General features: G+C 42.2%; 2 protein-coding genes across 8 annotated transcripts in view; one reads left to right on the top strand and one right to left on the bottom strand.

Moving 5' to 3' along the window:
- The first annotated feature begins 4,583 nt into the window (after window positions 1-4,583).
- Window positions 4,584-8,921, top strand: ERp44 (Endoplasmic reticulum protein 44). 2 transcript variants are annotated; one of them, XM_076372021.1, is made up of 7 exons: window positions 4,584-4,783; window positions 5,373-5,454; window positions 5,576-5,731; window positions 5,816-6,116; window positions 6,258-6,305; window positions 6,806-7,101; window positions 7,177-8,921. In XM_076372021.1, exons 1-7 carry the CDS (start codon window positions 4,727-4,729, stop codon window positions 7,521-7,523), a joined length of 1,287 nt encoding a protein of 428 aa, XP_076228136.1. In that variant the 5' UTR covers window positions 4,584-4,726; the 3' UTR covers window positions 7,524-8,921. The 2 variants fall into 2 exon arrangements, with proteins under 2 accessions (XP_076228136.1, XP_031840020.1); XM_031984160.2 differs by lacking the exon at window positions 6,258-6,305 and having other exon boundaries at window positions 4,587-4,783.
- Window positions 8,922-10,520: 1,599 nt separating this feature from the next.
- Window positions 10,521-25,150, bottom strand: part of LOC116430273 (neo-calmodulin) — a 109,314-nt gene continuing 94,684 nt past the window's right edge. For all 6 annotated transcript variants that reach the window (XM_031984163.2, XM_031984165.2, XM_031984161.2 and 3 more), the window contains 5 exons: window positions 24,291-24,324; window positions 20,702-20,803; window positions 19,156-19,291; window positions 18,930-19,078; window positions 10,521-18,424 (listed from right to left, as the gene is read on the bottom strand). In XM_031984163.2, the coding sequence (XP_031840023.1) occupies window positions 18,393-18,424; window positions 18,930-19,078; window positions 19,156-19,291; window positions 20,702-20,803; window positions 24,291-24,324 (453 nt within the window). In that variant the 3' untranslated portion in view covers window positions 10,521-18,392. The remainder of the gene's footprint in view (window positions 18,425-18,929; window positions 19,079-19,155; window positions 19,292-20,701; window positions 20,804-24,290; window positions 24,325-25,150) is intronic.

Genomic DNA, 25,150 nt, shown 5'->3' with positions numbered 1-25,150 from the left:
ACTCTTTTTGGAATTAAAAAGATAACAGATGTTCCTACGAGAAATTACTAAAGAAATTGATTACTTGAGAAATTACTAAATTATCGGTTAATTAAAGTCTCAATAGATGCATTCTTCGAGTTTCTATAGAGAAATTTCAAAAAGTCAATTTAATTACTCGGTACTTTTAGTTTTAACAATAGAATTAATGAGCAGTTGGACTGACTGAAACATTCTTTTATAGGAATCATAGAAGTTGATTGAGATGTCAGTTAAGTTATGTTTTAATTTGTATATTAACCCTTTGAACTCTGTAGGCTCCAATATTGCACCAGTGATATTAAATATTTTAATGAATCTTAAAGAAACTACCCTAAAATTATTCGATTTTCCGCACATCCAAATTTTGCGCTAAGAAGGAAAATAAAAGATCGAAGAAATGTTATAGCATTTCTAATTTTCACTAGGAATACTATAAAAATCAGTTGCTATTTTGTTCATTTCAACTTATGTTAGTTACGTTCAATTCATTTAGTTATTATTCAACGTGTCTTCGAGAGTTTCCATTGCAAATGGAAATATTTTTAATCATGCGCAAAAGGAATCAACTGTCTGTTTTAATTTTAAAATCTGAGTACTTTATAAGTATTTATTAAAGATGAGGAACCATAGGCATAAGATACATGCAATGTAATTTTTTTTCACTGTTTTAAAATGTCGACTAAGAAAGGCGCGTTCAGTTAATAAACTGATAAGAACTACAACGTAAAAGGTGTGCGTCCTAAAACGATAATTTTTAGTGTTCTCGGCACTAAGAAAAGTAGGACAGAAGGGAACCCATTTAAGATATTGAAAATCGTAAATTTGTAAAACAAAATGTAGTATTGTCTATTGTACTTTGAAATTGTAACAAGGTTTATAAAGCGTAAAGAAACACTGTTTTTTATCTTGAAATAGTACATAACAATGCGAATAATATGTATACATCTCACATTTCGATAATAAATCGCCCCGCTAAAACCATTGTAATTTAAATAAATATGTAATGAATTAAAATGTTATTTAAAATGGTTAAATGTTTCAAAATGTTAACTGTGCAATATATGTACGAATCTTGAGTGTACAATAAAAATATATTATTCATTAAACGACTCATATTCTATTTTTTCCTCTACATCCCTCGCAATATTGCTCATCTTTGTGTTGCGGAACAAACCACAAAAATTTGTTAATTAATAAACCACGAATAAATTCTGCGCAAAATTATAGTAAGGAAATAACAGTCTTTATTTATGTCCTTGTGATATGTACAACTCGGTAACATATTTATCATAAAGATGTTAAAACAACTGTTTAAATAGTATAATATTCAATCTTTGGTTTATTATATTAACACGTTGACTGCCACGAGAAACATCAGTGTTTTATGTATCATTCATTCTTCCTACAGCAAAGATACAAAACAAGAATTACTAATTCTTTGATACGGAAATTCTAATACTACCCTATTATCTAGTAATTTGCGTTACGGAAAATTAGTTTTCGAAATCAATTATTTTCTTGTCATTTGAAAGCTCCGGTCTTCGGCGACCGCCGTGGCAAAGTATTAATGATTTATATCCATTAATGAGTAAAGTTGCATACGTGTAAGACTAATTGCGGGCTGCCATCATTGCAGAGGCAATCACAACCGTAATAGCGGTCGTTAATGATATGATATTTCCTACAGAACAAAATTAGGCGTTTTCCCTATCATCGCAATGAGTAAGACAAAGACGAAACTACTGTGCGACAAGGATAGACAATTTTGTGCGAGCGACAGTCTCGCCATCTAGCGGACGAAACTTTGGAGAGTTTCTCCCTATACCCGCAATGTGTAAGACAAGGACAGAGATAGTGTGCGACAAGGACAGAGAGAGTTTACCCGGTGCCACCTACTTCGAAAAAGCATCTCATCAGTCCCTGGTACCTACTCGTGAAGCATCAGGACCGAAGAGGTATTAGACAAGGACAGACTTATGCGCCCCTGTGTGTAAGACAAGGACAGTCGAAACGCACCGCCATCTAGCGGCGGGAGCTGTGAACTACATGCGCTATGCAAATGGAAAGAAACAACGCCATCGGCAGCGAATTTATTAATAACTCGATTACCATGAATGAATCACGAACATTTGCAATTGGCGATCGTAGAATAGTCCTTCCATTACTTAGGTATGTCAGTTTCGACAGGATTTTGTTGGGCGTTAATGGTATATTAATTATTTCTCGGGATGATGTCGCAAGGTAACCTAGAATTTTTTGACAGACGCCGAGTAAATCATTAAGTTTCTTAGTTAATTTGCATAAGTGGTGAATATTTGCGATTGAAGAAATTAGAGTAGACACCGGGGAACATTTCAGTGGCAGTTTTAATCACATCTGAACTGTAATTGATGAGTTATTAGCGATTTTCGAGTGCTACGACATGGGAATGTGTAAGACAAGGAAAGATACGTGGGTGCGAGAAGGACAGAGATAGTTTATTTCGTAGCGCCATCTATCAGAAATAATTTAGTACTATTTAAACTAGAAGTTTGAGCGTTTTGCTACTAGGTGGCGAGATTAATAATTATCTCTGTCCTTCTCGCACCCACATATCTATCCTTGTCTTACTCATTACCTCTGACGCGTCTCCCGAAAATTACCAATAACTCATTAATTACAGCTCAGACATGATTAAAACTGCTATTAAAATATTCCTTGGGCTCCATTATAATTTCTTTAATCGCAAATGTACACCACTTATGCCTAATTAGTGAGAAACCTAATGTTTTACTCGACGCCTGTCAAAAAATTCTAGGTTAGCTTGCGACATCGTCCCGAGAAATAATTAATATATCATTAATTCCCAGCAAAATCCTATCGAAACCGAGATACCTAAATAGTCGAAGGACTATTCTACGATCGCCAATTGCAAATGTTCACGATTCATTCATGGTAATCGAGTTATTAATAAATTCGCTGCCGATGGCGTTGTTTCTTTCCATTTGCATAGCGCATGTAGTTCACAGCTTTCGCCGCTAGATGGCGGTGCTCTTCGTCTGTCTTTGTCTTACACACAGGGGCGCATAAGTCTGTCCTTGTCTAATACCTCTTCGGTCCTGATGCTTCACGAGTAGGTACCAGGGACTAATGAGATGCTTTTTCGAAGTAGGTGGCACCGGGATATCTCTCTCTGTCCTTGTCGCACACTATCTCTGTCCTTGTCTTACACATTGCGGGTATAGGGAGAAACTCTCCAAAGTTTCGTCCGCTAGATGGCGAATTGTTCGTTCTTGCTGCACGATTGCCCCTGATGACCTGCAATCAGCCTTACGCGTGTGTAATTTTACGCGTTGTTAAATCTCAAAATTATTACTATAGCGTAAACTTTTCTCACATACAAATTTTAGTAATTCGATTAATATTTCTAATACTTCCGAGGTCGTATTTAATAGGAGAAAGAATTGAAACAATTCAAAAGAAAATAAAGAGGATCGATATTTATTTATATCACAATGTTGATCATACATTTACAATAGCTCTCGGAGTAATTTACTATAAATAACCATAATACTTTATTACGAAGGTTTTTCAACGATCAATAGTATTCCATACTGCAGAATATATTTTTGATTCCTTACTTGCGATTTATCAGCATTATCTACCGGAATTTGTATGCTCCTTGAATTATATTGCGCAAGAGATAAAATTTACAATGGCAACTTATCAGATGAAATATTGGTTCAACAAGATTAGATTTGAACTTATTCTGATCAGTAAGTTTTTACGTTTATTAATAACACTCTCGTTGCATTGAAACTGTAAGAATTCATTCTTTCGATAAGAACAATGCTTGTCCATACACGTAACTGACTGCTTAATAAATAGCAATTAACGATTCTACCGCGAGTTCCTATAATATCGCGCATGCATGTGTGTTTCTAAATAGAAAAGAAAATTCCATTCGTGCCGATTTTATCAACTTCAATCATCGATTCGAATGTAATTCTCAAACTCGTCACTTTTAATTGTAGAGGGCACATAGTCTGATTCCTTTGCATCCAGTCTATCCTGTATCTCGCCAGTGCTATTAGGGAATTTATTCAGTAATTCAGAACGCTACAGTAGTTCGCATGATCTATGAACTAGGGACTTCCTGTCTCATAGCTAACCGAGGCAGAATTACCAAAGAATAAATTCGAAATAGCAGTTTGATTGTATCTATGTCTCACTGATATCAGATTCTACTTAACAAGAGACAAGTAAACATTTATTTGAACGTTTCTCTGTCGACTTGTAGCTTGAAGAACATAGACTACATGTCAAATGGGTTTTGTATGTAAAATTTGAATAGGGAAGCACGAAGGGAGGCGCTAGTAATTTTCTAGTGAATTATCCCGTTCCGCGTAGTCTAGAGGAAAAATGTGAGAAACGAAATTACTAGCTAGGGAAAAAGTGGAGACCACGTGGTACATGAACTGGGCGTTAGAAAGAGAACCAATAGCGATAGGCGAACGATGAACAAGGAGGGACGAGACAGATGCACGGAAGTTTGGAGAATTTTCGTATCACCTGTGGCCTGCCTGGTGCAATCGATGCCTCGACAATATTTTCCTAGGCCTTCGATGCACTACAAATTCGTGGCAATTTGACGTAGAGCCAGCTGCTTACTGATGGTTATTCAAAAAATTTGTGTCTGATCAAGTTTATACTCTAAGATCACGAGATGTTGGTCTTTTGTGATATTTTCGACTTCAAAGTACTTATACTTGCCTGTTTGTTGGTGAGTACCATTCAAAGTCCGGCGGTGCGCCATTTTTTTGTCGAATCAGAGGGAAAAAAGAAAAATTAAATGACAGGAATTTTCGAAAATCTTTAGCCACACGTACGGTGACACATAATTGGTGACCTACGAACTCCCGGGAAGTCTGGGTCCCGTTATTTCGCTCTGTCCGCCGGTGGTACCGTTTTAAGGGCGGTGGGTTTCGTTTTCAGAGAGAAATAGCGGCATAACCTATACACTCGCATCCAAAATAATAACCTCTGAGATATGTGTTAAATAAATTGCTCCGAAATTCATTTGACAAATCTGAGCCCGCCCGGCGCGGTCGGCGTTCCGCGAAAGGCACCGTTGCTGACGTAGCACGCTCATAACACCCGAAAAGACCACTCCGAAAAATAAAAATATAGTTTATAATCCCGCATAATGTTGTAATTTATGTTTTGTGTCAAGCTACGTTATTAGATCCACTCGTCGGATAGAAAATACTAGGATAATTATATTCGCACCGGAATTATGTCCCAATGTTTCGCTAATTTATTACGTAGACGAAAGATAAGCAATACTTTTTAAATGGTGACTTTCGTTCTAGGCGTTTTTACCAAACAATTTAGCGAATGATATGAACGAAGGCGCTGTATCGCTTACTCAACAAAATATTGATATGACGCTCGGTAAGTTACGACGCTATAAACGAAAAAGAAACGAAAAAAGTGTGACAGATAAGGTCGCCCGATATACTCGTAAGCTTCGAGGAAACTCTTTACGTTTGTTTTGTTCTCCGTTTGGTTTCAGCGTCGAACGAATTGGTATTTATAAATTTTTACGCACAATGGTGCCGTTTTAGTAACTTATTAGCTCCGATTTTCGAGGAAGCCGCAACTAAAATAAGGCAAGCGTTTCCCGAACCAGGGAAAGTAGTGATGGCGAAAGTGGACTGCGACAAGGAATGTTAGTAAACGAATGAAAAGCGATTAGTAGGATAAACGTGTAACGGATTTATTCGAATTTTTAAGTGAAACATTATTGTTCTAGCCTCTATTGCTTCAAGGTTTCACATTAACAAGTACCCGACATTGAAGGTCATTAGAAATGGCCAACCAACCAAGAGGGAGTACAGGGGTCAGAGGTCTGTGGAGGCATTCGAAGAATTTATAAGGAAGCAACTGGAAGATCCGATAAAGCAATTCTATGACCTAAACGAATTAACCAATTTAGATGATAAAAAGAGAATGATTATTGGGTATTTTGATAGGAGAGATGTTCCAGAGTATGAAATGTTCAGGAGGGTTGCTACCAACCTGAAAGATGACTGCCAATTTCATGTTGGCTTCGGGTAAGTGTCCTTTCCCTGAGTGACAATATTACTTGACATAGTTGCTTAAAAAGCTACTGATACTATCTAACGAATTTCTATGAAAGATTCTGAGATGTGTGTATGTGAGAGTGTAATTGTTCTGTTGTTTCCTCTGACAAGCACTTGCTCAGCTCAAAACTGTGACATTGGAGATCATTTCCACTTGGTGTAAGTAAGATATTGGGCATGGATTAAATGAGTTTCAATTTCGCACATTCCTTTAAAGTTGCAACACGTATTTATCTGCATTAGAAAGATTTTTATGCACTGTCCATAGCCAAATAACGGGGAACCCCCGTATAACACGGCGTTCGTATAATACGATTCCTCTGTAATTACGGTTCGATAATTAGGGAATAATATATAATACTGTTAATCATATATTCTATTAATATACACATTTCTCTTAGTTAAGAAATGAAAATGGCACAGATTTGTTTAACCTCTAGAATTTAATCTTGTTTCTCGCACTAGACAGTCCTTTGTTTCGTATAATACGAGAGCGTAAATATGGCGTATGAAATGCGTACGACAGTATTTTACGGAGGTTACCTGTTCCGAATGAACTTTCATTTTAAATACACTGTTACACAGTCTCGTCTAATGTAAATGTTTCAACGGGAATTTGCAAATTACTGCAACATTTAAGCATTTAATACTTGCAACAGGAATGCAAGCAGATCTATGCATCCGCCAGGGGAACCTATTATCGTCTTCCGATCGGATAAAGCACTTTCGAATGACGAGGATGAGACGTACCATGGTAGCTTACATAACTTCGATGAGTTAAATGTTTGGGCACAGGAGAAATGCGTTCCTCTCGTGAGGGAAATCACGTTTGAGAATGCAGAAGAATTAACAGAGGAAGGTTTACCATTCCTCATATTATTTCATGCTCCCGATGACGTGGAGAGCATAAAAATGTACAAAGATGTAGTTTCAAGGACATTGATAGACGAGAAACGTAAGTGAAGTGATCTTTTTTTCTTTTAGTAAGTTTAAGGAGATAAAATCAGACACATGTTCTTTTCGCTTGCAGAGAATGTCAATTTCTTAACTGCCGATGGTTTGAAATTTGCTCATCCTCTTCATCATTTGGAGAAAACACCAGCTGATTTGCCTCTAATCGCTATAGATAGTTTTAGACATATGTACCTGTTTCCAAACTTCCATGACATTCATGTGGAGGGTAAATTAAAATCTTTCCTGAGGGATCTGTACTCGGGGAAATTGCATAGGGAGTTTCACTACGGCCCAGACCCCACTAATAACGAACCGCTACAAATTATTGGACAAGTTAAGGTGCCTACAACCCCACGAGAATCGACATTCAAAAAACTTGCACCTAGTAAAAACAGGTACACGTTACTCAGGGATGAACTCTAATGTTATAGTTAAGAATATATGCATAATATGATTTGTATAATTTTTGGTTACTCCATTTTGTTAGTTATTTTACAGTGATGCAATCCAAATCCGTTGTATTATTAAATTGAATTATCGATCGATATCATATGCGCGTCTAGCACTATTTTTATCGGTTTATACAGTATTTCTCGTCTAATTAAAAGCTAATTTAGTGTATATTAAATGGGAAGGAACGTTTCCCCGGTCAATTTCATGCTAATTATTTAAGGGGAAAGTATATGTATATAAATATATGTATACTATCTGAACTTTAACCTATAAAGAATTGATTCACCTCGTATAAATCGAAACCTTCGTAGAGGTTACGCGACCGGATATAGTAGATTTCATTCTATTTTTACATAAAGTGTGCTTTTTATATTAACTTTTTCTTTCGTACCGAATCCAAATCAACGATAATTGCTCTTGAACCTAAAGTGTAAACGGACGTCAGAGATCGTAGCATCTCCGTAGACGTTATAACTAAACTTAACGCGATTTATAAAATAATCCTAAGGAAAAAGTATATGGGGACGAAAAAAAGAATGGATAAGAAACAAAAAAAGATTACCCATCCATAGATGAACCATTGTAATATATCGTTTTGTATGATCGAAGAAGTTCCACGTTGTTACCAAACATACGGCCGACAAGATGGCTGCGGTAACGGATCGTAGATTCCGCGATGTATTATACTATATACCTCTGGCAGAAAGCGTTCGATGAAATAAAAATGATTCGCATATATATCAAAAAGGGAAACGAAACGAAAATTGTATCTTATGTAAATTAAAGAAATAGAATAGAATGTTATTTATACAAAAGTGGTGATTTTATTCTATTTCCTTTGTTGCCGGTACGTTGTAAGAAACTTATGTAGTTGAATTACATAAAATACTTTTTCGCCAAGGGTAGTATCTCACGGATCTGCGAGGGTAACTACGAGTGATTCTTGCGACGATCGTTTTCTGATATTTCATAGTTACTTGTCCTTAAGGTTTTCCAGTGCACAAAATAAAAATAATGACCGCAGCAAGTGGTCGCTGTACGTTTGGAAGGGAATCGTCGTTTAAAAGAGGAATGTTCGAACGTCGTTGAACAATAGGGCTCGATCGCGATCGATTTTCAATGAACTCTGAGCGTGTGAGTGAATGCGAACACAGATGTGAAGATCGACTGTTCCATTTAGAGTAATCGCTTCTTGGACGAAACATTTTAGAATCGACGAGCTGCGAATATTCGCGATCTACGATAAGATATATGATACCGACGAAATTGATTTGATACGGTGTAGAACTGAGATACCGAGAAGCTAATTTGTATGGATGATGGTATTAATTTTCTCTGTTAATAAAGAATTTCTAAGTCACACATTTACCGAATGACTCGTCGTTTCGATGATCCCATCGCTTCGCCCCGAGAATCGAAGAACGGAGGGGAAAGGGTAGAACGGACCGGCGAGAGAAGATGTCCATTATAAAATGGCTGTATTTAGGGGTAACTCGATATACATGTATTACATTCCAGCAGTACACGCCATCACCGTTTTATGTTATATTCTAATCTTGCAGTACATAGTATTACACGTAACATGATTTCATACAGCTAATAACCATACACACTGCACTCTCGCCACAGTTTCCAGCACTTCCGTTTTATGTTTTGTTTCCACCTTACGACGAAACGTGAATGGAGCAAATCTGAGGTGAGAACCCTCGATCGCAGGTACCGCAGTTATAGAGAACAAAACGCATCGTTTCCCAAAAGGTAGAAAGGAACGTTTTAAGAAATGGTCGTCGAGTGAATATATCGATAGTATATGGTTTCTCAAGAACCGTGTTCAAGAACGTTTGTCTTTTTACGATCACCAACTGAGAGATGCGTTCATCTTCTTCTCATCTTTTTTTCTGTTTTTTTTCATTTTTTTGATTTTCTCCTGTTTCGTTCGTTTCTCGTCTTTCGCTGTCCCAATCGCTTCCGAAGCGAACACAAGCGGAGTACGAAGCGAAAGTAAAGAGCTTGTTCTCGCTTTGCGCGCAACGTTCTTTGCTTTCTGTCATACCGTGTCGATCGTTTCACATAACGTAGCCACAAATCATATTTACAGCAGTAAACTCGTAATGAACACCGCGGGAAACGCGTTGGTTTCACGATTCAAAGGTATGTACGTGAGTATGTTCTGTTCTTTTTTTTTTTTTCTTTTTCCCCCACCTTTTCCTCCTAGCGCCTATATGTATAACATTACATTCAACTATACGCTGCTTACAGAGAGAATCGTTAAGTACAATGAAACAATCGAAGCGAACGGACAACGTACTGTTAAAGAGTTAAGTTAAACGTTACAGGTAAAACCGTACTTGCGTTCTACAATGGATCTCGACTGCTTGTCGCATGAGAGCACGTTTCGTCATAACACAATGAGAATTATGTCCGATATACATTCTAGAAAAATAACGTTATAAACATTCCTTACCGTTCGGGGGAGGGAATTAGACGTTACAAACGTTATCGTAACTTTGTTTCTTTTCTTTTTTTTTTTCCTCAAGTAAAAATATAAATATTCTCGTTCACAGTGCGATATCTCTGGTGTCACCTCGCTCGACTTAGTGTTTAACGCTATATGTTTGTTTAATATTCCTCGAAGATAATGTTCGCGATCCTTCTTACATCATAAACGCGCGTTTCTCATCCCTCGTCTTCTTCGTTTTTTTCCGCGTGATCCGCCCGAATGATTCTTGCACCCCACGAGAAACCAAAGACCTATCCGAACGGGTCTCCCTGTTCGCTCGCTTGCGGCGGATATACGTTTACATTTTTTATTCACGTTTTTATTTTTCATTTTAACTAACAACGACTTGTACTCGCGATCGTTTAATAAAGTAATGAAAGACGTTTTCTTATTACAATAATTATTCCTTGACCATCGCCGTCGGTCGCCGGCGATGCACAATTGTATTGCCTATTTTTCTCTTTCTCTTCTTTCTTTTTTTTTTTTGCGACGCCACTACGTTAGACCGCTTCAAGTTAGGCGAGAAACTTAGACGAAAAATCTGCGATAGCAATAGCGAGTATAATAAGTAGTAGGGAAGCCGTTTTCAACGCGATACCGCGTGTGCGAAAGTAATCCCGGCAAATTAAGGAAGTTCTTCCCACGTGATCTCCCTCGCTTTAACGCTAAACGTACCGACGCTTCGTCTATACACTTACGCTCGCTGTAACCGGTCGAATAACTATAAAATGCAAGATAAACACGTGAAACGACGAATATTTCTTCTTAAAAATCGTAACAGAAGGAAAGAAACACTGAACAACCAATTGATCGGATAATGTAGGAGTTCGTTTAATGTTCAACGATCGAAGACAAAAACGGGGAATTTCGAATCAACTTTTACAATCGTTCGCGGTACGTTTAGTGTTAATCGACGCTAGAAAGACTGAGTATCGTTCTCTTGAAATATTCCTCGCGAGAGAAACAAACACGCTTTTGACATTTCGTGACCGGAGAGCTCGAGGAGCCACCCTCGAGGTCTCTCCAGGGTTAATACGTTCCTCCGAACCTAGAAAACGCGCGATGTGACCGTGCAATTTCGTCCCTCGCTCACTCGAGAGACGATCTCTCGATGAAGGAGTCGAGGCGACCGATCGTATCGAATGATTCGCGCGATTCGCACCGTTCGTTTCTTCACCTGTCGCGTTCGATCGCCATTCCCGATCTCGTCGCGAAGCGCGGGACACTTTAACGCTAGCCAACGAATGCAAAACGTAGACACATTTGATTATACTAACGAACAACCGGTTCGAGGGGATCGTCCCGTCCTAACGACACAATCGGGACCCTTCGGGTAGAAGAGGATCCCGCTGCCGGGACGCCCTCGGAAACCGTTACAACGTAGTTACATATATCTAACGATTACAATTATTATACATCTATGATGATCAAGTTTCTCCTCGTTAATTAACAACGTACATAGAATTCTTTGATTACTTTTGCATCATTTTACTTCTTTAACTCGTTTGATATCAACTAGCCTCTTCTCCCTGTTCTTTTCGCGCGGTCCATCATCCTCATCCCTGACGCGACTCTGGCCGAGAACGTTCTTGAACAGCCGCGAACACGCGTCTACCGGTTCCATTCTCCCCGCGGGCTTTAGGTCGGAACACTCTGCCTCGAAGAAGTGCGTAGGATCCAAGAATGAAGACGAAAATATTCCATCGAGCTCTCTCTCGACCGAGAAGGGAAACTATCCTGCGCAATTGTTCGATCGGCTCGACAACGTAAGTACTCGAACGCGGTGAGTTTACTAGCTTCGCTCGGAATCGTGTAAAGCATGGAAAGAAATTTTTAATAACGGTGCTCACGCGTACACGAGCGTATATATCTTGAGCACCTCGCGTCTCACAGTGCGGCCGAACGGTCGTTTTCTGGGTAAAACTCAATAACTTGAAAAGTACGAGTGATAGAAACAAATGCTTCGGACAGAAGTTGTAAGGTATAGAGCTTAGCATATGTTGGTTAGATTTTCGTTTACATTATGGGGATGTTACGAAGTTTTTTCAATGACAAAATATATTTTTCGTTTCGGTTCCAACGTTGTATGTATAGAGAAACAGAGTTTATCTGCAGAAAATTGTTATTTTTCGAATGAAGATCGATCACGTGTAGTTTTCGTTATGCGAATAATGAAATTTTGAGGTTCCGTCCACAGACGGCCGCACTGTGGGTCTTTGATAAATTCTTCTGGCTACGTTCCGAAACGAACGAGGACTATGACACCTCACGATTCCCTGAAAAGAACAGAGGAAAGAATAACAACGCGAAGCGAAGGTTTCTCTGATCTGGAGCAAGATACTAGACTCCGTGTGTTTCTTTCCTCGCCGCGATTCCGATCCACGGATTCGCGCGACGATCCACCCGCTCGGCTGGATCAACGTTCCGACGGCTCGGGTATCAAAAGACTTACGGAGTATCGACTTGAGCAACTCTATCGGGAAACAATGACGCGAAACAAGCGATACAGTTGCCGAGGACGATCGTCCTCGAGCCTCGAACAGCGCAGATCGAAAGGAAGACTTGCGTTCTCCGTTTAACGCGTTGAACGCCATTTTGGGTCACCGGTGACCGTCGACCGAATCGAACAACTGTGCTTCACTCGATTAAACGATGAGTATTCGACAACATTCGTGTATCGTAAAGAATGCCACGCGGCGGCATTCATTCAGATGAACGAGTAATAATAATTCAATTCCATCGAATGATTCGATATTCTATCTTTCCCATTTCGTGCGTTTTGCTCCGTGGAATCGTGCGGCGTTCAACGCGTCAAGGACGTCCGCGTGTGATCAATCTCTCCTTGTCATTCGGTACGCGTACAGTAGTTATGTAACTAGACAATGAAATCTGCCAGCAGAATAGGACGACGCGCGCAGCTTGCGCACGCGTGTACAACGACACAAATATAAAATAATATAATATATAGAATATAATGTAACGCGATGTATCTCAATGTATCATAGAATCTGGTTCGAAGAGTACTCTATAAAAATATTATTCGCTAGGGTTCGTCAACGATAACTCTTGCCCGGTAGGGTTGTCCCTTTCGCCTTTCCCCTCCTCGCGGAATTGTCCTCGGGCCGTTGTGCAACTCGACCGCGAATCTTTCTACGAATGGACGCGTAGAGGCTGGAATTGAACGGGAATTCGTTTGTTTGATCAAGGTTTCCGTCGAGTTCGAAGTAAAGCAGACACTCTCTCGAACGTTTCGTTAATACTGAGGTAATCGTGTATGCTACAGAATGCATCGGATTCACGGTCTAATTGAGAACGCTCGTGGACAACTCTGCACGCATTCAGGTTCAACGGTTTCAGACCATTCGGCCAATTCGGTGGTCGCAGAATTCGATCGCTGCTTCGAGCAATGCTTCACCCTTTGTACTCGGGAAGTGTTTCACTGGAAATACTCAACATCTAACGAGGTACGAACATTTTCGGAGACTAGCTTGAGAAATTACACGCGAATCGAGGAACAAAACCATTTCGTTTCAATATGTCGCGTATCGATGGATCGCGCCGAGTTTAATACTGAATACCGTAGTTTACAATGTCACCGTGTCAAATTAATCGCCGACTGAGAGACATTTTTGGAGTACAAAGGGCTGAATGCGTTCCCTGTTCGTAATTGAATCGTCGAGCTCCAGGACGTGCGTCGTTTTCGCTAGCCAGGGAACACGTTGTTCGAGAAGGAACATAATTGAAACGTTTCCAGGGAAATGATAGGTTGCCTCGCGGTTGGGCTATGCCCTCGCGAATCTAGGTCTGAAAGGGTTAACCAAAGGGACTCAGCCTGCATCGGGAGTTTCGAGGAAAAGCGGTGATGTGATCTCGCCGCGCCAGCCCGCCGCGGGCTGGGATAATATGTATGTAATGTATAATTGATTCGAGGAACGTGCACGCGACACGATCGAAGAGCCCGCGGACCCGCATGATCTATATTAATGAGAGAGGTACCTATTACAAGCGCGCGTGACAAAGTGTGCGTTTTTGTGTCGTGTTGCGAACCGAGAATGCACCCGACGGACACGAATCGTTCGCGAATTCGCTCCTCGCCGCGTGTCCGATTGGCGTCGGGACTCCGTGGCTCTTCAAGCGGCGTGCACGGTATTTTTATATTCTCTTTTTGTCTTGCGAAAGATATATACAGGTATTGACGTTATCTTGTACTTGTGTTCTAGCGTTTTGTCGAGATATATAATCTTACGGAGTAAAGTTTCTCGTCTCTTCTTATTATTTCCTTTATATTCTCTGTTTTTTCATCTTTTTGTGATTTTCTCTTGAGAGGACGTAAAAAGGACCGAACAGAAATATGCTCCATGGGGTGCAGTGTTAATATATTTTACTCTCGTGCGTATTCGTGAATTCGAAACTGAACCGGCCTGCCCGTTGTAGTCGTTCGCGGCAGACGTGACAAGAGTGTAAGAGTATTTAAGTACGTAAATCGCAAGGAAAATAGAAGGTACTTTATTGTACCGTGTGAAAGGAAAGAATCGAGAAACCGACCGAAACGTATTATTAGGAACGAAGTGTGCAGTAAACTTCGGTGAGGCAAAAGCGGACGAAAGTAGATTCGAAAGAAAGAGTTGTACGGTTGTCTAAGCTAAACAGCACCATTCCCGTGTTTCTGTATCGTAAACTCTCGGATCTCCCTCTCCCTCTACTTTTCTTTCTCTCTCTCTCTCTCTCTCTCTCTCTCTCTCTCTCTCTCCCTCTCTTTCTCTTTCTCTTTCTCTTTTTCTCTCTTGCTACACCCTGACAATCTTTTACAATCTATCTTCTGTCGGACACACGTGGCAAAACGTAGGCCATCTCTCGTAGGTAAATCTCGATTAAGCTTCCTTTAATAAAATCGTTAAAGATATTGTCTTCGGGACGTTATATATTACTATACCGCGTCGTCGTCTCGTCGAGCTCTTTTTCTCATGTTGCCACCGTCGAGGCGTCTCGTTCAACGTGTTTCATTTGCTCGTGTGTTCACGCGTCTCATCTTTTCCTCGTTTTCCACGGTCGCGCGGCCCGCGTTTTCGAGAATTACGTCGCGTACGGCTTCGCGTCGCACCTGCATCTGACGATATTAGGAATTAAAGGAATCATATATGAACAGGTTGACCGTCCGTGGTCACCGATGACCGGAGCTTTGAAATTACGAGGAAATAAGTATAGTTTGTAAGATAAACGATGTCGAATACAAACGTTCGGTAGCGAATAATTGGATAATAGTGTAACGTAAGAATTGTGATATGGAATAATTAATAACTTTTTCTTTTCATCTCCGCTGCGGAAAGAATAAGTGACACGTAAAACGTTGACGTTCTTCGTGGCAGTCAACGTGTTAACTGTTAAACTCTGAATCAATAAGGAAAAATCCTCTATGGAAACTTTCAAACTAATAATCTGGCTATCTTACCGATGAAATTGAATTTTCGTGATTACGAGACGAAGGCGCGAGGCAACCGTTAGCCTCTTGCGCTGGAAAGTAGTTATTCCACGCACGTCGAGACGCTTTTGTTCCAAAATTGTCAATGACGTCTTTCACGCATTGATAATCTTGTTGCATTGCGCATTTTGAAATATATGCGTTACGTTTTGAAATATATCTGCGTAAAATAGGTGAAAACAAAATACTTCTAGCGAGATTTTGCCAAAACTCTGAATTCATTTCCAGCGCAAATGGTTAAGAGACCGAGCGCCGCATCGGATACACGGGTATCCGCCATTTTGTCGGCGTCGTAGCTTACCCAGCGGCCATACCCAGCGACGCAACATAACCGTTTGCGTTGCCCAACTACAGAACAGAATTATTGTCTATCCCCATGCGTGCGTAATTATGTAAACATCACTCTATGAAATCACCGCTTCGTGTGGCCAACATTACCAGCGATAACAACAATAATATTCGCGTGCCGCCCGTCGACGCTCCTCATTAAGGACGAATTGAATCGCCCACAACACGATTAAGAGCTCTTCTTTATTGTTTTATATCCCTTTCCCTTCCTCTCTCTCTCTCACACTCTCTCTCTTTCTTTCTTTCTTTCTTTCTCTCTCTCCCTTTCGCTCTCTTGCCAGAATATATTCGCAACATACAATCAGCCAATTATCCTTTTCTCTCGCTGTCTTTCACACAACTTACTCTCTCACTCACTCTCTTCCTCTCACAACATTTTCACAATTTCTCTCTCTCTCTCTCTCTCTCTCTCTCTCTCTCTCTCTCTCTCTCTCTCTCTCTCTCTCGCTCTCTCTCTCGCTCTCTCTCTTTCGTTCTGACACTAATACTTGTTCTTGTTGCATTTTTTTTTTAAAACCATAAAAATATCAATGCCAGTATACCACCGACGTACATCGCTAACGTGTATATGTATATATAATATATGTCCGTATGTATGTATGTATAAGTATATACTAAATATATATATATGTCTGTATATATATATATTTATATATATATATATGAATATCCATAATAACGTTGCTTCAATGTGTTTCTCAGTAGCAACACCATGTATAGGTATATGTATATATATATATATATATATATATATAATAGGTATGTGTATAATGTATCATTTATTTACGTGTACGTATCTTCATCTAGGCGCTAACAACTACCTCTCTATCGCGACCTACGGCTGTGGCTTCTCTTATCTTAAGGACCTAAAGGGTGCACGACGACGTAGTAGTACAATTGGCCAGGTGGTGGGCGTGGGTTCGAATGTCGAGGATTTCTTAGGTGGACGGTGTTCTTGCGTTAAGAGGGATCTTGACACTGACGGATTCTACGTTCGAGTCGAGAGCGAGACCGACTCCACCGTTCGAAAATACTTCCGGCTCGTCGATGGATCGGCGGGCGATAACTCCGAGCGATAAGTCGATTCCGTTCGACCCGAGAAACAGTTAAGGGCGGTACAAGTATTTACTAAGTACACAGTCACGAGATTCGCCGAGATGAATCGTCGGCACATCGAAAAGGGGAAAAGAATGTCGGAACTGAAACACACGAAGGATCAGAGAGCTACATCGGATGTGGGCACGTCCAAGGAAAAAAGTAGTTCGCTACTGTTGCTTCGATTCCTGCGTTCCAGCGGCGCGGCCCGTCTGGCACGCCGCCACAGCATGCGTCTAAAAATTCAGCGACGAGTATATCATCGTTAGAGCTAATCCTACTTGCCAACGACATTCATCTAAATTTGAAGACAGATCGTTACAGGGCTGTCTCGCGTCGAGTCTCGCGGCCAGAATGTTAATGAGACGGTTGTCGGTGGGGGGCGGAGGGGGGGATGGATTCGAGTCTCGTTCGCAAAGCGGACCTACGAAAACTAAGAGGAACGGCCGCCGATACACGCGATCGACGGGGAACGAAGGGGTTCGCGACGAGCGTGTCTCGATCGTTTCGCCGCGGATCGAAGTGACACACATACACAGACACGCGGGGACAAACGGGATCCACCGTTTCGTTGAATTTTCAGCCGACACACGGTGTGATGCGCTACTTCTAAGTTACACATAGGCCATCGATGAACGATCCGCGTTGGAAACGATAACGCGAGAATGTCGCGCGAAAAGAAAGTGTGTACGTTTCTGTATGTACGCGCGAATGCCTGTATTTATGAGCACAGTGAATGGATGTACGAAGGGTTTTGATTGGTTCCTAACAATATCAATTAACGACGTTATATATATATATATATATATATATATATGTATAGCATTAGTAGAGAGTATAACTATTTAGGTAAGGTAAGGTAGGTTAGGTAAGTAAACGCTAAACAAAGCTCAGTTGATTGTTTCGGGAGCGAGCACTTCACTCGATATTCTCACGTAGAATGTCGTTTCGCTAGCTCTTAGTACTTGTAAAATTAATTCGAGGGAGCGAGGTGTGTATGCGTGTATGCGTGTGCAACTGCGGAAGTCGATCTCCGTTCTCTCCTTCCTCGGTTTCACCGGATCACCGTTTGGTCGGCCGACAACCCCACCGATCGAGACCTCTATTCTTTCGATTCCCTGATTCTTCCGGTACCACTTACCCCATTCGGGAACCGGAAGAACGACCGCTCCGCCGCACGACGCGCTCTCGAACCTATTATTAGGTTCAACGTTCTCTATCGAGCCGTTCGAAGATCCTTCGAACAACGTTCGCCCGATCCGTTCCGTACGATTCGTCGGTGCTCGTCTTCGACGGCGGGGCATTAGCGGACGACCGACTCGCGACTTCAGGGAGGAACTTCGCTTGGTTTTCTACTCTTCGACGAAGACTTCCGGCAGCTTCGTAGCTTCGCTTCGTTCGACCCACCGCCAACGAGCTAATTCTTCGACGTCAGGATTGTCACGAACTCTGCGGAGCAATACCGTTTTGTATATACCATTAGTGTATCGTATGGAAAACAATAAATTATAGAAATACATTCATTGACGGCAGTCCTTTGATACCAAAGACAATAAAATAAAACCCGAGACTTTAGTCGAATCGGATATTTCACTTTCTTGTTTATAACACGAAGGTTCTTACGTTTTCTAATAATTTTCCTACTGATATTCAAGCTAAACGTCTATTAATAAACAATCTATTTAAAAGAAACGTTGATTCTAAGCTTGAACTACTAGATATCGCTATAAAATCTGAATTGATCCGATTCGCCTCTACATTCTATTTAGTCAATTCTGTCTTCCAATAATAACAAAAACAATTTAGCTCGAGTTAACAGTAACACTCTGTACATAAACAGATAAAAGACTCATTGTAGTCCTCTATCAGACAGTAAAGCTGCCTCCACAAAGCAATCGAAGAGAGTAACGCGAAGCACAGTACAAACACTGCGAAATACACAGAAAGCAAGTACCTTCATAATTCACCATCCCGTCTCCATCGAGATCCGCTTCCTTGATCATGTCGTCGACTTCCTCCTCCGAGAGTTTCTCACCGAGGTTCGTCATCACGTGTCGCAGCTCTTTCGATGAGATCATGCCGTCGTTGTTCTTGTCGAATACCCTGAACGGCACACGAGTATCGCGTTAACGACGACGATTCCGACACAATCCTGTCCTTTCGCGTTAAAGAGACTCTACCTGAACGCTTCGCGCAGCTCGTCCTCGCCGTCGGCGCCTTTCATCTTCTTCGACATCATCTGCAGGAACTCGTTGAACTCGATGGTCCCGTTCCCGTCTTGATCCACCTCGTTCACCATGTCCCGCAATTCCGTCTCTGAAACGGGGAATTGATCGTCTTTTTAGCCCGCGCGGCGGACCCGAGGCCGGCACGCGTCACGCCGACGGAGAAATTACGATTTCCGTCGGGTTTCAAATGACCCGCCCGTCCTCCTCGCGTCCCTTTTTCTAATTTGCCCGCGCGTAATGCACGTAGCCAACCCGGCCGAGCGACGTCGCTCCGCGGGAGACATTTAATTCCCCCCGGCGGATCCCCCTGGGGGCGAGGACAGAAAAGGCAGACATGCAGTTAATTACCAACGTTTGCACGTGCGCCTACCCGTCACAGTTTCTACCACTCGGAATCGCTCGAAAGTTAATTTTCCCTAAGCTCTTGTCACAGCCTAGTTTCGGGCGTTCCGCCGTTCGACTGACGCGACCCTCGTCTTAGAAAACCCTTCCGCCCGGCGCCGCTTGAAATATTCAATTAACGAGACGCTGAATTTACCTTTAGACTACGACGCCGGATCTACCGCGCTCGATATCGGCGTTTAATACTGAAACCCTGTCCCATTCGGGATGTCGGGAACAGGAGCGGTCGAAGCGAACGCAACCATCGAGATTCCTACCGATCGTTCGCAGGGAACGTTGGATAATTGCAGCATCGAGGACCTCTTCATAATTGCAACATCCCCGGGTTCCTTTTAACACACCGTAGCACTCGGCGACTGGTTGTAGCGTGTAACGCGATCCGACTATCGTCGAACTCGACGATTTCAACGTCGCTTTCCTTCCTATTCGCCTTTCTACATCCGTCAATCGCTTATTACACAAGCAATTACGGTCATAATTCTATAGTATTCGGTGTCATTTTAATCAGAACATAACGAATACTAAAGTTCCATTCGTCAAAAGTGAAAAATAAACAAGTTTTATATTTGAGTTAAAGATCTCAAGCTCATCGCGAGTCTTCCTTCTTCCTTCACTCGCATTGTCCTCTATCACGCTAAAATCTTCGTTCCTTAAGGTAGATCCGACTGTAGATATTCACAACTGCGACCTCCAGTCCCTTCGAGTGTTGCAATTATCCAAAATTCACATAAGATTCTCCCGCGATCACTCGCTCAATAAGCAGAGAGTATCGGCGCGTCGACGAACGATCGTTATCGTTAAAAAAGAGGATCCCCGAACAGCTGGCTACGATCTCGCGATGACTCGACGCCAACCTACTCGCCTTCCGAGTAACGTGGAGCTTTATGAACGAGTCTCTCGCGTTAGTGGCCGTGCGGACGATACACAGCGCGCCGGGGCCATTATATTTTTTGGTTGCACGCGGACAGCTTTCGTCAGCTCGTGGCTTTCGGCCAGATCGCGTTCCACGGTGTAACACGCGGACGGGGCCCTCCTCTTTCTCCCTCGTTCCGGCGAGTATCCATCCGTTCCACGGATGATTTAAGGTTCCACTTACCCGACGGCCTCTGTCCCAGAGATCGCATGACCACGCCGAGTTCCGCCATCGTGATGGTGCCATCCTCGTCCTTGTCGAACAGCATGAACGCCTCTTTGAATTCTGGAACCCAGAAAACCCGCGTCCCGCCGTACGCGTATAAATAACAACGCTGGAAACCGGTTACCGCGATCGTACGCCGATCACCCGAGATAACGGGTACACAAATTCGCCCGGATAATTGATTCTTCGGATAACGCGACGAGAAGCAAATGTGCGATCATAAAACGAAGCGATTAACACGCGATCGGTAATATAGATAAACATTGTTACGCAGTCTTGATACGTTCATCGTGTCCCGATAATCGGTCCTCGAGATAACCGGCATTCGGATAATCGACGTTCCACCGCGCGCCCTTTGCACTTTGCATTATCAATAACCGACAAGTTCAAGCGATCGGCTGCGAAGCCTTCGGTTCAATAAATTGAATCCGATTGAAACGAATCGGGAACCATATCGCGACGTCCCCGAGCGATTCTTTTCCCACTCGAAGCGCGTCTCGATTCTTACGGCGACCACGAAAATAACTCTCGCGATTTCTCTCTCTTTTTATATATACGTTACTGTCCCTCTCTCTCTCTCTCTCTCTCTCTCTCTCTCTCTCTCTCTCTCTCTCTCTCTCTTTCTCCCTTCGTCCCTCTCCGTGTGTCCATACTTTCAACGGAGACTGTATTTTCCAATGCAGTCGCGGAGAGCTTCAGAAATTCCAGAGATCGAGCCGTAAATAACGACCGAGGGGAAAAAGTACGGCGGAAATTTTGGCAATAGAACGATACACAACGAACGCCTTCGTCTGGCGTCGCTTTGTTGAGAACTCGCGGATTTAGATGACTATTAATCATGGGGATGCTAGGCGCGAGCGTGTGTACCTATACGTGTGCACGCTCGGTCACGCGTTCCCGGTCAAGCAAAGCTGCTCGAAATCGCGCGAGCGAGCGAGCGAGCGGTCGGGCAAGTAGCCAGCCGGCACGGAATCCCGAGGGATAGTGTTATAAATTTTCTGGATGTCCGGACCGGCTCGTTGGGAGAACAGGGGACATTCGAAAGTACGCGGGACACGGTGATCTAACGATCGTCGCGCTTCGATCTCGGATTTAACCCTTTACGGACGGAGATTCTTCGAAACTGTTGAGAGTAAGCATTGACACGTTGAACCAAATCGAATCACTATAATTCATTGAATTAAACGGTGACTGTTGGAAAACATTTTTATATTATAAATAATGTCACCTAATGCACTGACATTCGACAAGATAAACGTGCAATACGAACAATAATTCAATATATCTTTTTTCGTTTCCTATATTCTGCTTCGTGAAATCGTGTGGCATTCAACGTGTTAAATATATTTTTAATGGTAAGAAAAGTGTATTCGTTGGTACAGTCTCCTTCCTGGCAAGAGTCAGTTTTACCTGAGGAGGACCATTTTTAATGTACTCTTCAGGCGTCTCGTTTTTTTCGGGTTATTCGCGAGTTCGCAGTGAACGTTCAAGCAAGGAACAGCGTTCCTGTTGAGTTTTGTAAACGACCTTCTTCAAAACATATTAATAAATATATACTTAGTTTCAAACTCTGTTGCATTTATTTAGCAAATAAATATTCGACAGAAACATATAAAGCTGAATTACATATGAATTGCTTGATCAATAGAAAAAGAGGAAGCTACGTTCTGATCTCTTGCTGTTCGACTAATAACATCATTTGTTCACGAGTTAGTCTTCCAAATACGAACATTTTCGGGTTAATCGTTGGCAGCGCGGATGTGGGAGAACGGGATCTTCTAGGAAAGATGATTCAGAACTTTCAGAATACAAGATCAAGGAAATCGGGAGGACTTGCATGAATGAATTCGAGGTTTGCGTTAACCCCTTGGCTATTGTTGGCTTCTAAAAGCGCTTTAGAAATCTGTTTTCGGTTAGACGTATGAATCTGATCATTTTACGTTGGCTCGATTTAGTCCAATTCAGTGTTTCGATGGTTTTGATACACTTTCTTAGAAACGATGACGCAGAATTCTGCCGTAGCTGAGGGGTTAAGATATTTAATTCTGAGATCTTGTATAGAGCAACAGGAATTGATTTGACCATGTGAATTAGAGGCAATGGAATTAGTTGATCGTAAAATGGGGACTACGTGGAAATGATTTCAGTCTGCGCTGCAGTTGATTTTGTAATTTATCAGCAGCTCGGAGCAATTTTTGTAGTATCGGAAATTGAAGAATGTTATGTCATAACTTCACTTAGATCTTTGATTTTCCGTTTATGGACGAAATTTACATTATAGCAGTGGAATCTATAGAGTGCAAAGGGTTAACCATACGACGTTTGAAAAAAACTGCTGATCTGATTGATCCAATCCTGACCTTCTTGCAATTATTAGGTACCAGATATTTCTCTGCGAAATTATTAAAGAAACTGATTTAGCAATATGTAAACTGAATTGTAGATTGATTCAAGTCTCGACAGATGCACTCAGAGTGTCTACAAAGAAATTTCAAGAAGTTCATTTAACTGCTCGTTAGTTTCAGCGTTAAAGTGGCATTTAAGAGAACGTTTAATACGCAGCTAGAGCTGGTATCAATAGATCGCGAGGCGTATCGCGGCCGACAAACGCGAGGCTTTCGGTGAACGCAATTCGATGTTATCGTTCGTCGCGTTGACCGAGTCGCGTTCAGCCGGCGTTTATCATCTCGACGATGCATTAATGTGCACAAACGAGCGGGCAATTTCCCCGAGCGGGTCGGTAGGCCTCGGTGCGGCGACGCGTTGGCAATCGGCGATCTCTGGTCGCGTGCCATGGCGAAAAGTCGCGACCCGACGCGATCAGGCGGTTTAAAACCTCTCAGAAGTCGGGCCGAGAAGCCGCTTCTCGGACGCAAGGCCAATGATCGCGGTCACGTGAGGAACCACCGAAACACGATGTTTTATGCAACATGTTCCAGCGAGTCCTTACGTAAAGCCACTTTCGCAAATTGGACGACCTTTCGTCGGGCCTTCACGTGTGCGCTGAATATTTAAATCCCCTAATTCTCTCGCCGTTCGAATCGTTCGGAAGAGAATCGCTCGAGTCATTAATCAAACCATCGAGGAAGAGAGATCGATTGGCAGCCGGACTGTAACGCTGTTACACGGAACCGGGCTACTCTGTGAAACGATTGAAAAGGGAAAACGTAATATACCGCCAGAGCTTCCGTCGCGAATATTCTGGGAAATATTTGGCTGACTTGCTCCACAAAGCGAGATTTTAACGTTCGGAACAAGGGAACCGTAGGTATGATTGTCCAGAGACTACCGGTTCGTTCGCACGCTTGTTTTCTGCTCGCGAGGGGCGACCGAAACTTTTGGTTCCGTATAACGAGAGCCGCACGAAAAATGCCCGGGTCAACTGGAAAGGTTTACGGCATTGCGTCGAAAATCGTCAACACTTCAGGCGAGGCTCTAATTTACGAAACGACGGGCGTCGAGTGCCGGGAAATAGGCCGGCGCGTCGCGTTAGCATGATTTTCGACGAACAAGCGCGAACGCGAGCATAGTTGTTGGTCGAACTTACCGGCCACTTGATCCTCCGTGAGCCCATACTCGGACTGAAACAGAAAGAAGACGCACGCGTGCGATGAGTGGAGTGAAAAACCGGGCGGCCCCGTCAACGCGCCGCGTGATTTCGTTAAATTGTTATCGCGCTCGGAGCGTCGCAGTAGCATCTCATTAAAACTGAATACGCGCTCTCGGTTTATACTGCGCGAGCCTGTTTGGAGAAGGCCGCCAATTTCGGCCGAAATCTCGTTGGTTCGATCGAATTAACGCGTTGACTGCCATCGGGATTTTCGGCGTTTTAGATGGGCTCGTGTAATATGGAACGCCGGATTTTGCGGGAGGAAGGAAACCTTATTTAATATTTTAAACGACGTTTTTCGATCAACATCTTCTATTCGATACACTTCTGTCAACGTGTTCTTAATCGATATATTCCTTTCCTGAAGAATTCTGAATGTTTAGGACGAAGAAAGCCTGGAGATATCGGTATAAACTGTTGATAGTTTATAGGCTTACTACGCAGCTCATTTTGCAAAACATCACGTTTTACAAATCAATGCTGTGCTTTTCACAGCATTGACTCCGAATGCTTCGTTTATGCTTCCACCGCTTCCATCATTATTTCCAAGGTAGAATTCATATAAGAAAATTATACGAAAGTTGGTACGCGTGTTTTCAAGAAACGATGCAATTACTTATTTCGTACTATACAGCTTAATATAATATCGCCTAATTATTCTTCCATAGCAAACATACTAACACACTATCGGCGGGAAGGGTATTAATACCTTTTATGCAGAACGTACGCTAACTGTTAGTAAAACACTTACCAATGCTTGTTTTTTTCATTGTCACTAATTTTTGGGCAGGAATGAT

The sequence above is a fragment of the Nomia melanderi genome, chromosome 1, assembly GCF_051020985.1.
Source record: "Nomia melanderi isolate GNS246 chromosome 1, iyNomMela1, whole genome shotgun sequence".
In the NCBI taxonomy this organism is placed as follows: domain Eukaryota; kingdom Metazoa; phylum Arthropoda; class Insecta; order Hymenoptera; family Halictidae; genus Nomia; species Nomia melanderi.
This window is presented reverse-complemented; position numbering and strand designations above follow the sequence as displayed.

What these genes read in the sequence shown, in the direction of transcription:
- ERp44 (XM_076372021.1), top strand. Translation starts at nt 4,727, where the DNA reads ATGTTGGTCTTTTGTGATATTTTCGACTTCAAAGTACTTATACTTGCC. An exon ending in TTATACTTGCCTGTTTGTTG is followed by an intron (nt 4,784 to 5,372) that starts GTGAGTACCATT and finishes CTTTCGTTCTAG; the next exon opens with GCGTTTTTACCAAACAATTT. An exon ending in CAATTTCATGTTGGCTTCGG is followed by an intron (nt 6,117 to 6,257) that starts GTAAGTGTCCTT and finishes TCCTCTGACAAG; the next exon opens with CACTTGCTCAGCTCAAAACT.